This window comes from Orycteropus afer, unplaced genomic scaffold, assembly GCF_000298275.1.
Source record: "Orycteropus afer afer isolate SDZICR_OR568_19922 unplaced genomic scaffold, OryAfe1.0 scaffold00862, whole genome shotgun sequence".
Classification (NCBI taxonomy): Eukaryota; Metazoa; Chordata; class Mammalia; order Tubulidentata; family Orycteropodidae; genus Orycteropus; species Orycteropus afer.
This window is the reverse complement of record NW_006922449.1, coordinates 234,372-251,215: the sequence shown is the minus strand read 5'-3', so window position 1 is coordinate 251,215 and position 16,844 is coordinate 234,372. Positions and strand designations below refer to the sequence as shown.

The following is a 16,844-nucleotide window of genomic DNA, read 5'->3' as shown; positions in this document are numbered from 1 at the left end:
GTTGCAAAAGATAAATCTTGTATGATCTCACATATATGAATAAGCAATCATACAGAAACCAAAGATTGCTAGTGGCTACCAAGGATGAAAAGGAGGAGGAAAGAGTGAGTCAATGCTTACAGGGCCCTGATTTCTATTAATGGTGGTAGAATAATTTGGAAAAGGATAGCAAGAATGGTTGTACAAAGTGAAGAATGTAATCAATGTCACTGAAACATACATGTAGAAATTGTTGAATTGGCAAATATTTAGTTGTGTATATTTTTACCACATTAAAAAGGAAAAACAGAGTCACACAAATACATCTGGTCTCTTCCAAATGGGGTTAAAAAAAAAGAAAGAAAGAAGTTACTACAAACTGGGCAGAATCATGGTGTGTTTTAGGCACAGAGGCAAACACTATCTTTACTCATAGGGCCTTCCCTTAGTTTCATGAAGGGACATTAAAGTCACTGTCAGTCATTTTAGATGCCCACGACCCAACCATGCTCCGTCTTTCTGGGACCTGTTTTGTCAAACCGCATCCTCACACAGGTGGAACCTCCAGGTTTTGCCTACAGAACATTTAGTGATAAGGGCCGGGGGAAACATTGGCACATGTCATTCCTTGAACCTTAGGGCAATAGCTACTGGAGAGGACAAAATCTAGGTTTTCTTTTCTTTGAGGTGCTTGGGAGCAGAAGCAGTAGAAATGAGGTGAGACATTCCACACAGCTGGTCTTTTAGCCTTTTTTTTTTTTTAATCTGAGTTGAGATCAGAACATCAATGGCCAGAGGCAATGAGTGCAGTGAGCAGAGGGGCTGGGTGTGTGATAACTCAGTGTAGGATCTCTGAAGGTAAACGAGCCTGCCAACCTCCTGCAAGGCCTCCTGGAACTGAGGACAGAGAAATAGAAAAGCTGGATTCAATGGGGAGTCCCTAGAGGAAGGAGAGCCTAGCTCAGAAAAGAGATCTGCTCTTGCCTGCTTCCCTGTGGGATTCAAGAGCAGCACAGGCTGAAGATCTGCTCTGGGTGAGTGACACATCTTGTTGTTGTTGTTGTTTGCCGTTGAGTCAGCCCCGACTCATGGGTTTCCGAGGCAGTATCACTACGGAAGTAGGATTGGCCAACCTTCCTTCCGAGGAGTGGGTGGTGGGTTTGAACCACCAGCCTTCTGGTAAGCAGTCAAGTGCCTTAGGCACTATGCCACCAGAGCTCTTAGTCTTTGTTATTCTTATGCAGTGTCAGGTAGATGTGGTAGCTGAGAATCAGAGAGTTTCAGTAACTTGCTAAAGGTTACACAGCAGCTAAGGACTGACTCTAGAATCTTTCTCTAACTGTGTTCTCTCTGTGAAGAATATTTATTCCCCAAGTTTTAGACAGAGACTAATCTGTCTGAAACTGTCTCCCAGAATGAGAAACATCTGGGTATTATTTGATTTACCAACCCACGCATTTTGTGGCCTCATAGAACATTCTGGTGGAAGCAGCTGTTATCCCAAGTTGCTGGCTTGGCTGACCTTCTTCAGTCATGGAAAGTCCCTTCCCCAGATAGATTCTAATTTTCCATTGGCTTCTCCTGCTGCTAAAATAAAACCATGCTAATCCTTCAACCATCCAGAGTAGACAGGTGGTGTTGCCTTCCCAGCATTAGTCAGAGGTGTGAAGAGGTCATTTTTTATGTGGATGGTTTTGCTCCTCTGGCTGCCACATCTCTATTCTGCTCCAGCTGAACTGCTCTCATAAGTCTGTTTGCTCTGCCAAGAGCCTCTGCACTGCGGCTGTTTTCCTCCAGTTACCCTCCTGTTGAATTTGGCTTTTAAAGAGACAAGTGCATGAATACAGTCAAAAGTAACCGTAGGCAATGTAGTTGTTGGGTGCTGTTGAGTTAATTGTAATTCCTAGGGATCCCATATGACAGAGTAGAACTGCCCCACAGGGTTTTCTAGGCTATAATCTTTATGGAAGCAGACTGCCAGGTCTTTCTCCCACAGAGGTGTTGGGTGGGTTCAAACCACCAACCTTTCAGTTAGTAGCTCAGTGCTTAACCATTTGTGTCACCAGGACTCCTTAGGCATTGGAATAAATTCAGATGATTTACGGTTAAGCTACCATGAACCTCTGTCGTTTCTCTTTACCCCAAGTTATGCTACAGATGCAATCATATGACTTTCTTATGTCCCCCAACCACTAGGTTGGCACTGTAGAAAGAATTAGCAACAAGCACATTTTGAATTGATATTTATCAGAGCAGGTTTGTTCAGGGTTTTTAGTCCTGCTGCAGAGAACAAAACTGACCATAATGTGTGACTTTATAGCACAACATAGACATTATCAGAAAATGGTTAGGAATACAGAGGCACAGTCCACACATTTCTACCAGGCCACTGCCTCAGGCCATGACCGTATTTTCCAAACAGGTAATGCATCATACAATTTACTTATTTTTGGCCCCAGGGCTAGTTGAGCAGACTTTGTTGCTCACATTTCCTTAGTGTTTTTATTTATTTATTTTAATTTTTAAAATTTGAAACTATTAAACAAAACCAAAAACCAAACTCACTGCTGTTGAGTTGGTTCTGACTCATAGCGACCCCTCTTTGGGTTTCCAAGGCGGTATCACTAGGGAAGTAGATTGCCCGACCTTCCTTCTGAGGAGTGGCTGGTGGGTTTGAACCGCCAGCCTTCTGGTTAGCAGTCAAACTTAGGCAATATGCCACCAGAGCTCCCTTGAAACTATTAGTGCATTAAAATCCAAAGAATGAGGTCAAGTTAGCCATAGTTAAACAGTCTTGGAATAATTTTTTTAGATGTTCAATTAACTCTATCATTTAATAGTTTGCCTTCATATGGCTCAGTGGTGGCCAATAATTTTCAAGAAATAAAGAAGAATGTGTGACCAATTATAAATTAAAATCACGAAATATTTCTTTGAAAGCATCTCTGTGTTTTTAAAGTCTGGTAAAACTTGCTATTCAAACTTCCAAATTCTATTTCTGAACATTAGGTAAATACTCTAGAGAAAGAAGAATAATCTTTTCAAAAAGAATGCCTGATTCAGGCAAATGCCTGACTGGGGAGAAGTAAGAGGTGACTTCAATTTCACAAGCAAATACATCTATGTGTGTGTATGCATGTATATTTTCTGATTACATCATATTCAAGCAATAAGGGAGGTTGGTAAAAAAGGAAGAAAGCCCTAGAACCCTTGATATGCACAAAATGTCAGATAAGGGGCTCAGTTCTAGAGGTCCCCTAGTGCAATGCTCCTAATTAGAACACACACTTCTTCCCCAAGGGTGATGTGGGCACAGAATCGAGCTATGTGTTCAGTAAGTGCTTTTTCCTTTGCTGAATTTGCTCCAGAATCTCAAGTCTTTATGATGAGGTCTGTTTGCTTGATGCTGATGTCACCGAGCTCTTAGTACTGCTGGCCACTTCTCTTGCTCCTTCTGCTGCTAGAAGTGATATTCCCTTCCACTTTGGAGTTGACCAGAAGTTTGTGGAGGAACAGGGCCTTCCGAAGAAGGTAGAGCCTGAGTTATGAGGTCAACACACAACAGTGAGATGAAGACACTAAGGAATAGGTAAGCACATGAGCTGTTGGTCCCAGTGACCTGTTAGGAGAAGCATGTGACAAAGCCCAACCTTGTGTCCTTCTAATGGCATCAGGAACCTAGATGAAACATACAGTTCTTCTTCTGAGAAGGCCACTATCTGGTAAGGCTGGAACGCCTACCTCAATTAGGTGGGACCTTGGGTCCTTTTCTCTACTACGCTGAGGAATCCAACCCTCCCGGGCTCCTGCTTTGGGATCTAGAGCAGCAGGTGTTGCAGAGGTGCCAAGGGGGCCAAGCCAACGTTTCTCAGCAGGAACTCTGAGCAGCTGGTCCTTCAGGGCATGGAGGCAGCCAGAGGGAAGAGTGCAGCATCGTTATGCCAAACCTGACAAATCTGAGGTGAGGGTGGGAGGGGTCTCAGGTGAGTGAGTTGAGTCTGTTGCAGCTTTTGTCCATCTGTAACTTACAGAACTGCTAAGGAAAGGGGATGGGACGTTTCTTGGCTCTTCGGGACTTGCCTCTGTCCAGTGCCATGGCTTCCCTTCTGCCTCCCCTCTTGCAGGTTTGTATCCCCCCCCCAGCTCCTCTTCTTCCTACGTGAATACAAGCAGATTTGACTCTAAGAGGGTCAGTGCAGCATTTGGCAGTGGTTACTTTGCTGCACTCAGTGTATTTTTCCATGAAACAGCACCAAGAGTGATGGATCCCTCTTCCCGTCTCAATGCTGCAGGCTCAGAAGACTGGGATCTGGTCTCTCCGAACCACATCCAGGTCATCATCCAGAGTTAACAAAACCTGAAACGATAGGAGAGGAGAAATGAAAGGAATGTACAGTCACAGTAAATTCTTATTTGTTGCTAAGATTCACACAGACTGAAAACTGTGTTTCCTCATCTTATGCATCCCTCTGCAAATGCCTTACCTTAACAGGCATTTTTTATAAAAAATATAATTACATAGTTCATTTAATAATGAATTCAGACATTTATTGAGGACCATTATGTGCTATTTGTATACATGCTACAAATATAGTTTAGAATAAGAGACAAGCATCCCTGCCACATGGACTTCAGATGTGAAACAAATATTTAAATATACAGTATGTTAGACAGTTACACAACCATCACAAAATGGACTCAATTATGCCAAAAATCATGAAGATGGCACAAGACTGGGCAACATTTCATTCTGTTATCCGTGAAGTTACAGTGAGAAGGAACCAACTTGTAGGCAACTAACGATAAAAACAACAGATGAAAATATATGCTGAAGATAAAAATTAAATTATGTTGTGAATATAGAAACATGAGGGGAGGGAAATAAAAATATTTTCATAGAGTGGCCAAGGACATCATTACTGAGAAGACATTTGGGTACAGACTTGAAAGAAAGGAGGTTTTGTTGTATTGGATATCGTTATATAAGAAACATCCCTTCTACTCCTCCCCCCTTTCCAACTCCTCCCCCCACCACTCTCTCTACATGGAAACCTTAGCTCCACTTTTGTTGTCTCTGTCTCTCTAACCAAGGTGACTGTCAAAAATAAAACCCAGTAAGGAATGATACTTACACAATTTGGTTAAACTTCCCAAACTGGCCACTAGGGGGAAGCCCTGCTCTACTCTTGAGATTACATGGCCGGTGCAGAAACTGCTTAACTCGAACAGTTTTTGAGAGCCCAGGAGGCCTAGTAATGTTAATTATCACTTGAACCTGTGCACAGGCACCACAGGCTTTTAATATGAGAAAGTCAAAATTAGGATGAAATGCTTCTGAAGGTTATCATCCAGGGTTTTTTACAAATATGTAGCTTATGGGGAGGTTTTGGGCAAAAGATGAGTAACTGCAGGTGATATTTGGAACCGACTGGCTAGAAGACAACAGAAGCCTGGCTGCTTTGCTGAGTCACTCCAGGAATCTGTAAAATATCCAGTGAGAATGGAGAAGAGGAGTGGAATGTGAGTATAGCATGAGAACAAAGAACCAAATGTTACCAGAATTTTAGTGACACCAAAAGAGGTTCATGGGGGAATTCTGGGAATGTGAGTTCCAATACCAATTCAGTCCAAATGTGCTGTGTGACATAGGGAAAATCATTTTGATACTCTGTGTTTTACTATACTGGAAATGAAAATGAAGATCTAACTGAAAGTCCAATTTAAAAAGGAAAAAAGATGGTACATTCACTGAATTACAATGAGGTACTGGAAAGAGAGGATTTCCTAAGTAATGCACACAATTAAGCACTTGGCTGCTAAACAGAAGGTTGGAGGTTTGAGTCCACCCAGGGGTGCCTGGAAGAAAGGCCTGGTGGTCTGTTTCCTAAAATTCAGCCCCTGACAACACCAGGGAGCATGGACAGTTGCACTCTGACACACAGGGGGTAGTGATGAGTTGGAAATGACAAGAAAGCAATTGGTTTCATTTACTGGAAAGAGAAGTTAGAGAGAAATACAAAAGAAGATGTAAGAAAAAGGGCAAGAGAAAGAAAGAGAGCACAGAATATAAAGTGGAATCGACAGGAGATTAAAAACTCACCAAGAATGAGAAAAACAGGGCAGTAGCAGAGAGGAAGTGCCAGATGTCATGGTCATCAAAGAAATCCAGCAGGATGCACTCTTGGTTCTTCTCTCGGGATTCTGCTGGAGTTCCCTGTAGGAAGGTGAGGCAGGCATGGGCAAGAAGTCCCACAAGCCAGCTGTTCAGAGGGATGAGCATATGGGAAGCTACAAACATGCTATTAGACTTCTGGCTCAAAAAGTTAGCTTCCGTGGACATATGTTCACATTAAATCTTGTGCTTGAATGTTCATAGCAGCATGATTCAAAATACCCAAAAAGTAGAAACAACCCAAATGCCCATAAGCTGATGAGTGGATCACTAAAATGCTGTAGTATCTACACAATTGAATATGATTTGGCAATAAAAAGAAATGACATACTGAACACACTAAAACATGAATGAATCTTGAAAACATTAGGCTATGAAAGAAGCCAGATATGAAAGACCACAACTGTATGATTCCACTTATGTGAAATGTCCCGAATAATCAAAATCCACAGGGACAGAAAGTGGTTGTTTAGGACTAGGGTGGAGGGTGGGGAGGGTGAGGGAAGTTTTGAGGGGAAATGGAAAGTGAATGATTTTTGGGATGTTGGAAAATGTTCTAAAATTGATTGTAGTGATGATTGCACAACTGTGTGAAAACACTAAAAAGCAACTAATTGTATATTTTAAAAGGATGAACTGTATGGTATGTGAATTATATTTCAATAAACCTATTATTTTATTATTATTATTTTAAAATTGTGATTTAAGTGAAAGTACAGAGGAAATTGGTTATCCATTAAACAATTCATCCACATTCTGTTTTGTGACAGTCATTGCAGTCCCCACAGTGTGACAGCACTCTTCCCACTTCCTCCCTGTGTTTACCATTTCCCTTTGTCCTTCTTTCTTATCCCTTCCTTCCTTCTGAGTTTTATCCCTGGAAAATGCTATTATTTTTTAAAAGTTAGCTTCCAGAATGTCTAGGGTATTGTAGGTCTTTTTGAAGGCTCACTCTGATTTTATGTTTAGTAGTGGAAGATCTGGAAGTCTGAGTGATTAAGGAGAGGCAGACAGATGAACAAACAGACAGTAAATGCCCTCAGTAACTGAACAGAGCCAGGAGAGCCCAGGAAGTGTGAGAATAAGTCAGGAGAGCTGAGTCCTCCTCCCAGTTCTGTGCCTCAGATCAATCACTAATTTCCTAGGCCTTGGCTTTTCTATCTAGGAAATGGATGGACAAGCATTTATTTCTGGTGTTTGTTTACGGGAGCTCTGGTGGTGTAGTGCCTAAGGCACTTGATTGCTAACCAGAAGGCTGGTGGTTTAAACCCACCAGCCACTCCTTGGAAGGAAGATGGAGCAATCTACTTCCATAGTGATACCGCCTCAGAAACCCAAGGAGGATTCGACTCGAATTCGACTCAATGGCAGTGCATTGTGTTTGTTTTGTTTTGCGTTTGTGTATGGAGTATAATTATGATTAGAAAGGTGGAGAAGATATAGGAAGCAAGATTTTCACACATGTTAAACATCTCTTTGGAACAGAGTCATGATGTAATACATAATGATGATCAAAATTACAGTGTCTGTAGGTGTTACAAAGGAGTTCTAGTGGCATAGTGAGTAATGCATTTGGGTGTTAATCAGAAGGCCAGTGGCTCAAACCCACCAGCTGCTCTGTGGGAGGAAGATGAGCAATCTACTTCTATAAAGATTTACAGTCTTGGAAACCCAGCGGGGGTTGCTATGAGTTGGAATGGACTTGACAGCAGTGGCTTTGATTTTGTGGTAGGGGCTACAGAGTCTTTAGGTGGTCCAAATGGGTTAATGCACTTAGCTGTTAACTGAAAGATGGGAGGTTCAAGTCCACCCAGATGCACCTTGGAAGAAAGACCTGGTGATCTACTTCCAGAAAAATCAACCACTGGAAAGTCTATGGAGTATGAGTCCCTGACACACATGGGGTTTACCATGAGTTGGAATCAACTGGATGGAAACTGGGAAGGCTTACAAATGTATGAAGGGCTACTCTGATAAGGATGACAACATGTTATTTATTGAGCATTTATGTGGATATTAAAAACCATCACTTTCAGAGGGAGCTTTCATTTTAGAGAATGTAAAAAGAAGGTGAACGGCAATAAACACATTAAGCAAGGGAAGTAGAAAGGTCAAAATGGAAAGAGGGGAAGAAAGACAACATATTTGTGGGAAAAAAAGAACTGTCCACTTACCTCCCAACTGCTGAGATTCTGGAAGAAAAAGTACAGGGCAGCAGACCACACCATGGCAGTGGCAATGATGCAGAAGAGCGGGACCGGGAGGACCTTCTCAGAGCTGCGGAGCTGGGGGTGAGAAATGGACACTGGCAAAGCTGACCTGACAGCCTGGTGGAGAGCCCCAGGCACTGCCCAGCTCCCGGCACCCACACTTACCTTCATGATGATGTAGAAGGCCAGGTACAGCAGCAGGTTGCAGATGAAGATGCCCAGCATGTAGGAAGCAAAGTCCCTGGGTCGATATATCAATCCAAAGAGGGCACTGGGAACAAGGGGAGGAAATAGTTTTGTAGCCATCAAGGTAGATTTCTAATGTAATTATTATTATTTTTGGAGCCCCTTTATCATTTTTGTGCATCAAAAACCAAAGAAGGACTTTAACATATTATATGTACCTTTTCATTTATTGCATTGTATTCAGATCATGCATTTCTAATGACTATGCAAAATCCCCATAAGTGGAGGTATCATAAAAACAATCATTTTTCTTCTCTGGTTGAAAGAGGTTTTCCTTTGCTGTTTAGTTTTTCAGTATTATAAAGAACACCTTCAGATGTATTGTACTTTTTGTTTGGATTTAAGATGAACGCCTTGGAATGTTGTTGTTGTTAGCGGTCATCTAGTTGACCCTGACTCATGGTCACCCCATATGTAGAAATATTATTGGAAATAGAATTGTGCCAGTAATTGGCCTGACACACATTACCAAATTTGTGGTATCTGTCCATGGTTTTTAATGAAATCAAAAACTAAAAACCAAACTCACTGCCATGGAGTCGGGCCCGACTCATAGCGACCCCTTCCTTGGGTTTCCGAGGTGGTATCACTATGGAAGTAGATTGCCCAACCTTTCTTCTGAGGAGTGGCTGGTGGGTTTGCCCAGGCTTCTGGTTAGCAGTCAGAAGCTTTAGGCACTATGCCATTTTGTTTGGGGTTTAATCTTCATTTTGTTCCAAATTTCTATTCAGTTATAATTAAAAAGTTTGTTTCTAATAAATATACATCTACCGCTGTTGAGTCAATTCCTATATGCATATAAATAAATATATATAACTATATACTTAAACTTATTGCCATTGAGTTTATTCCAATTTATAGTGACCCTATAGGACAGGATAGAACACCCACGTAAGGTTTCCAAGGCTGTAATCTTCATAGAAGCAGATTGCCACATCTTTCTCCTGTGGAGTGGCTGGTGGGTTTGAACCACCAACTCTTCAGTTAGCAGCTGAGCACTGAAACACTGAGTCACCAGGGATCCATGGGCCAGGAAGCCCACTGTGCCATCTGGTACTGGTCTCCTGGTTCTGCTGCCTCTGCTGCTGCCATTTCTCTGCTGCTGCTTCTCGCCACCTCTTGCTATCTCAGGTGTTACAGCTTTCTGGCTCCTTGTTGTACAAAGTTCTTAGTACAGAGACCCCAGATCCAAAGGACACACTCCACTCCCATATCTTCTTGGTGGGAGTGGCCCCTCTACTGTCTGCTTGAGTCTTTTTCTTTTTATCTCTTGTAAGATAAAAAGTGTGACTCAATCAAAGGCCTGACTTGAGTAAGGGTGGTGACTTGAGTACATTCCACCCTAATCCTACCTCATTAACATAACAAACATAACCTAATCCTCATTAACATAACTTAATCTTTTCTTTTTAACACACAGATGTCAGGAATTACTACACACACAATGGAGGATAATTACATCAGATCACAAATGGAAGACAACCACTCAATTCTGGGACTCATAGCCTAGCCAAGTTGACACATAACCTCAGCCATCATAGGTTCCATACACCTTATTTCCTTGGTACTATCCACTCAGCCACCACTTGTCTGTCAGTTTGTCATACTGTGGTGGCTTGCATGTTACTGTGAGGCTGGAGGCTATGCTACTGGTATTCCAAATACCAGCAGGGTCTTCTATAGTGGACCAGTTTCAGCACAGCTTCCAGACTAAGATTGGGAAGAAGGAAGGAGCCATCCACTTCTCAAAGAATTGGCCAGTGAAAACATTATGAATAACAGTAAAACACTGTCTGATATATTACTGGAAAACTTGATGAATAGCCCTGAAACAATGTCGGAGACAGTGTTGGAAGATGAGACCCTCAGGTCAGAAGGCACTCAAAATACTACTGGAGAAGATCTGCCTCCCCAAAGCAGAGTTGATCTTAATGACGTGGATGGAGTAAAGCTTTTGGGACCTCCATTGCTGATGTGGCACAGCTCAAAATGAGAAAAAACAGCTGCTATCCATTAATAATTGGAACGTGGAATGTAGAAGTATCAATGTAGGAAAATTGGCAGTTGTAAAAAATGAAATGTAACACATAAAGATTGATATCCTAGGTATTAGTGAGCTGAAATGTATTAGTTTTGGCCATTTTGAATCAGTTAAGCATATGGTCTACTATGCTGGGAATGACAACTTGAAGAGGAATGGCATCACATTCATCATCATAAAGAATGTCTCCAGATCTATCCTAAAGTACAATGCTGTCAGTGATAGGATAATATCCATACATCTGCAAGGAAGATCAGTTAATACTACTATTATTCAAATTTACATACCAACCACTAAAGCCAAAGATGAGGAAATTGAAGATTTTTACCAACTTCTGCAGTCTGAAATTGACTGAACATGCAATCAAGAAGTATTGATTATTAATGGTGATAGGAATACGAAAGTTGGAAACAAAAAAGAGTTGGAAAATATGGCCTTGGTGACAGAAATGATGCCGGAGATCACATAATAGAATTTTGCAAGACCAATGACTTATTCATTACAAATACCTTTTTCAACAACATAAATGGTAGCTATACATGTGGACCACACCAGATGGAATACACAGGCATCACATTGAGTACTTCTGTGGAAAGAGGCAATGGAGAAGCTCAATATCTTCAACCACAACAAGGCCAGAAGCTGACTATGGAATAGATCATCGATTGCTTATATGTAAGTTCAAGTTGAAGCTGAAGACAATTAAACCAAGTCCATGCAAGCCAAAATATGACCTTGATTATATCCCAACTGAATTTAGAGATCATATGAATAACTGATTTGATTCACTGAACATCAACCAAAAATCAAAACCAAGCTCACAGCTGTTGAGTTAGATCTGACTCATAATGAGCCCTCCTTGGGTTTCTGAGGTGATATCACTACAGAAGTAGATTGCCTAACCTTCCCCCCGAGGAGTGGCTAGTGAGTTTGAATCACTAGCCTTCTGGTTAGCAGTCAAATGCCTTAGGCACTATGCCACTAGAGCGCTCAGAGAGTACCTAAAGCAAATGGTAGAAATGACAAGATAAAAGAGCTAAATAGAAGTTTTCAAAGAGCAGCTTGAGAAGACAAAGTCAATTATTATAATGAAATGTGCAAAGACCTGGAGTTAAAAAGCCAAAAGGAAAGAACACACTTGGCATTTCTCAAGCTGAAAGAACTGAAGGAAAAATTCAAACCTTGAGTTGCAATATTGAAAGATTCTATGGGCAAAACATTGAATGATGCAGAAAGCATCAGAAGATGGAAGGAATACACAAAGTCACTGTATGAAAAAGAACTGGTCAATGTTCAGCTATTTCAGGAGAGGGATATGATCAAGAACCAATAGTATTGAAGGAAGAAGTCAAAGCATGAGGAACCTTTACATAGACCAGGAGGCTGTCATTTGAACAGAACAAGGGGATACTGCATGGTTTAAAATCAGGAAGGGTATGCGTCAGAGTTGTATCCTTTCACCATACTTATTCAATCTGTATGCTGAGCAAATAATACAAGAAGTTGGTCTACATGAAGAAGAATGCAGCATCAGGATTGGAGGAAGACTCATTAATAATCTGTGATATGCAGATGACACAACCTTGCTTGCTGAAAGTGAAGATGACATGAAGCACTTACTGATAAAGATCAAAGACTACAGCCTTCAGTATGGATTACACTTCAACATAAAGAAAATGAAAATCCTCACAACTGACCAATAAGCAGCATCATGATAAATGGTGAAAAGATTGAAGTTGTCAAAGATTCCATATTACTAGGATCCACAATCAACACCAATAGAAGCAGTAGTCAAGAAATCAGACATCGTATTACACTGGGCAAATATGTTGCAAAAGACCTCTTTCAAGTGCTGAAGAGCAAAGATGTCTCTTTGAAGATGAAGGTGCGCCTAACCCAGGCCATTGTATTTTCAATCATCTCATATGTATGTGAGAGCTGGACAATGAATAAAGAAGACTGAAGAAGAGTTGATGCTTTTGAGTTGTGGTGTTGGCAAAGTATACTAAAAGTACCATGGGCTGCCAGAAGAATAAACAAATTTGTCCTGGAAGAAGTACAGGCAGAATGCTCCTTGGAAGCAAGAATGGTCAGGCTTTGTCTCACCTACTTTGGTCATGTTGTCAGAAGGGACCATTCCCTGGAGAAGGATATCATGCTTGGTAAAGTGAGGGTCAGCAAAAAAGGGGAGATCCTTAACAAGATGGATTGATACAGTGGTTGCAATGATGGGCTCAGGTATAGCAAGGATTGTGAGGATGGTACATGACCCGGCAGTGTTTCGTTCTGTTGTACATAGGGCCACTATGAGTCAGAGCTGACTCGATGGCACCTAACAATAACAGCAAATCATTGTGCAGGAGTCACAAGGACTATGGCTAGAAGGGCCATATTAAGTGATTCACTACACTGCACATATATATACACATATATGGTTGGGTTTTTGTCCTCTGCATTCTGATTCACTCAATTTTGGGTCTGATTTCTAATTCTGCATCAGTGATCATTGTTTTATTATAGTTTTATAATATGCTTTGTTATCCAATTAAGCTAGCCTCCACTATCCAATACAGTCACTACATATGACTATTTAACTTAAGTAAAATTTAAAATTCAGTTCCTCAGTCATACTAGCCACATTTCAAGTGCTTAATAGCCACACGTGGTTAACAGCTACCATAACGGACAGTGCAGTGTAGAACATTTATATCATTGCAGAACTACTGAACAGTGCTGAACCAGTCAGCAACCCCCAGCTGCCTTCTTTCTATTAATCTTCTATTCCAGAGAGTTTGGGAATTTTTGCCTACATAGGCAAATAAGATTTAGAATAATTTTGCTAAGCTTCCCTCCATCAATCCTATTAACTTCAATTCTAATTCTAAATTTATACATGAACTTGAGAACTGATGGCTATACAATAGTTAATCTTCCCATCTAGGGCACAACACATCTCTTTAGTTAGTTAGTTTTCCCTTTATATCTCTTAATAAGGTAATCAAGTTTCCCGTAGAAAGATTGCACACATCTCTCAAAGATTGTTCCTAAGTATTTCATGTGTAAAGCTGTTATTAATGGGCTTTTCTTCCATTTTGTATTTCAGCTGGCCTTATTCTACATAATACAGGAACTTCTGTCCCCTCAGATTTTAAAATCTTCAATATATCTCCCCCCCACTTTTTTTTAAAAAATAATATTTCATTTTGTTTTTGGTGAAAGTTTACACAGAAAATTAGGTTCCTGTTTAACAATTTCTACACCATTGTTCAGTGACATTGGTTACATTTTACACAGTGTGTCAACTTTCTCATTACTTCTATTCTGTTGTTCCATTTCCAGTAATCTGGTTTTCCTGTCCCCTTGCTTTCTTATCTTTGCTTTAGAGTAAATGTTAACCATTTGGTTCTTTATAGATGATTTTTCAGTGGAGTACAATACTCAAGAGGGATACGGTTCATTTTATGAGCCAGTGTATTATTTATCTAAAAGATGACCTCATGGAATAGATTTGATTCAGGGTTTGAAGAGTGTCACAGAATGATAATCTTGGGCAGTCTTCCAGTCTCAACCGATCCAGTAAGTCTGGACTTTTTATGAATTTGCATTCTGTTCCATATTATGTTCCCATTCTATTAGGGTACATTTATTGTGGCCCTGATCAGAATGGTAGTGGTAAGTGCTAAGGCACTTGACTGCTAACAGAAGGCTGGCAGTTCAAACCCACCAGCCACTCCTCGGAAGGAAGGTTGGGCAATCTACTTCCGTAACCCAAGGAGGGGTCACTATGAGTCAAATCGACTCAATGGCAGTGAGTTTGGTTTTTGTTTTGATATATCTGTTAGTATACACATACACACACATATATACACCTGTATATAGATACATATAGCTCAAGAGATTTTCCCCCTAATCCCTGAGGAATTACCTTTGTTTCAGTTTTCTACCCTAGAGGGTTTCTACCCTAGAGGGTTTTTCGTCAAGGTTGATTGAAATTTCCTGGGTAAGCTGTAAACAAAGATGATTTGATGTTTTCTGCCTTGCCCTGGTAAGGAGTTCAGGTGGTGCAGTGAATAAAGCATTTGGCTGCTAATCAAAAGGTTAGCATTTGGCTGCTAATTAGCTGTTTGAATCCACTAGCCACTCCACAGGCGAAAGATGAGGTAGTCTCTTCTCCAAAAAGATTTGTTGTTGTTGTTGTTATGCGCCTCGAGTCAGATCCGACTCAAACCAACCCCTCCTTGGGTTTCCGAGGCAGTATTGCTACGGAAGTGGATTGCCCAACCTGCCTTCCGAGGAGTGGCTGGTGGGTTTGAACCACCAGCCTTCTGGTTAGCAGTCAAGTGCCTTAGGCACTACACATCCAGAGATCCTCCAAAAGATTTATAACCTTGGAATCCTACGAGGCAGTTCTACTCTGCCTGTAGGTCACTATGAGTCAGAACTGAGTTGGTAGCAGTAGATTTGGTTTTGGTTTTTGCCTTGCCCTGGGCTGTAGCCTACCTTGTGATTGGTATGCACCTTGCAGGGATTGGTCAATAGACTATGCAAATGAAGTGACTATGAACTATGCAAATGAAGCAAATGAAGATCTATAACCTACTATGCAAATGAAATGTCTGTGGCCTACTGAGAGAGAATTGGTCAGTTTGTGGTCCCTGCTGGGAGGGGGCCATGTCTTGAAGTTGACAAGTAGTTGTGTGTGTGTGTGTGTGTGTGTATGTATGTGTACATATACACACAGGTTGGCCAATCTACTTCCGTAGTGATACTGCCTCAGAAACTCAAGGAGGGGTCGCTATGAGTAGGGTCCAACTCGATGGCACATGACAACAACAACAACAATATATCTGTGTGTATACACACACACACACACACCAACCCCACAGAGATTTTTTTTTTTAAAGATAAAAAGAATCAGGAAGAGAAGCAGCAGGATGAAGCAGAAGGAAGAAAGACCATAGAAGTAGCAGAGAGAAAGAGGAGGCAAAGAACCTTTTGAAAGAACTGTAACAATGGAGACAGCAACAGGCCAGGAAGGAGCCCAGCAGCAGAGTCAGTGATGATAGACAGCAGGGCCAAGAGGAGCCTATCCTCACAAGGCTGAAATGAGCCTGTTATCAGGGGACTGAGACGAGAGGAAAGAGCTTTCCTACAATAAAGAAGGGAGATTTTGCCTACAAGCTTCCTGATCCTGATCCTGAGTTGTATCCTGATCCTTAATAAACCACTTAACAAAGTATGGTCTGTGAGTTGTGTATGGCCATTGCAGTGGATTATCAAACCCAGAAGAGAAGTAGAGTGCTGTGGTCGGAATTGGTAAAAATGTTGGAAAGTGGAGGTGTGTCTGACCTCCACCTCATGGGAATCAGCTTTGTGCATATGATTTGCATTGATCTAACTGAAGTTAGACAGGTTCTGACACTATTACTACTCCCAGAGTTTTACAGATGTGTCCACATTCCTATTATTTAGTTGTTGTTGCATAGCTGTATATATTCTAGCATTTACCAAAAGCATCCTTTATTCTTGTGTACTTTTTAGTGACATCTTGGTCAAGGTGTGTACACTTAACCCACAGTTGGTATTATCTTTTCTAACTCCAAAATAACAAGTGTCTACAAGTGATGTCCCTATCCCCTCCCTACCTATTCCTGGTAACCACCAGTGAAAATTTGTTTCAGTAATTATACTTGTTCTTTTTTTTTTTTTAAATAGTATTTTATTGTGTTTTAGGTGAAAGTTTACACAGCAAATTAGGTTCCCATTTAACAATTTTTATATAAATTGTTCCGTAATATTGCTATTTTTCACAATGTGTCAGCATTCTCATTATTTCTATTCATTTGTTCCCTGCCCCTCATTACCTTCTCATCTTTGCTTTAGTGTTAATGTTGACAGCTTATCTATACACCTTATTGTCTTTTTATAATAGCAAGATCATACAGTATTTGTCCTTTTATGATTGACTTCTTTCACTAAGCATAATGTCCTCTAGTTTTATCTACATTATAATATATTTTGAGAACTCATCATTATTCTTTATGACTATATAGTATTCCATTGCATGTATGTATTGTACTACATTTTATTTGTAGTATACCTTCTTTCTTATCCCCTTTTTCCTTTTTAAAATCTTTATGTAGAAATAATTTTAACATTTTAAAAATCTGCAAGAAGACAAGGCGGGGAAAGATGG

General features: G+C 40.7%; 1 protein-coding gene across 1 annotated transcript in view; it reads right to left on the bottom strand.

The window, feature by feature from the left end:
- Positions 1–4,273: 4,273 nt before the first annotated feature.
- SIDT1 (SID1 transmembrane family member 1) overlaps positions 4,274–16,844 on the bottom strand; it is a 182,648-nt gene continuing 170,077 nt past the window's right edge. Inside the window, exons 22-25 of the mRNA XM_007958180.1 lie at positions 8,527–8,632; positions 8,326–8,436; positions 6,080–6,193; positions 4,274–4,336 (exon numbers count right to left, since the gene is read on the bottom strand). Coding sequence (XP_007956371.1) covers positions 4,274–4,336; positions 6,080–6,193; positions 8,326–8,436; positions 8,527–8,632 — 394 coding nt within the window. The remainder of the gene's footprint in view (positions 4,337–6,079; positions 6,194–8,325; positions 8,437–8,526; positions 8,633–16,844) is intronic.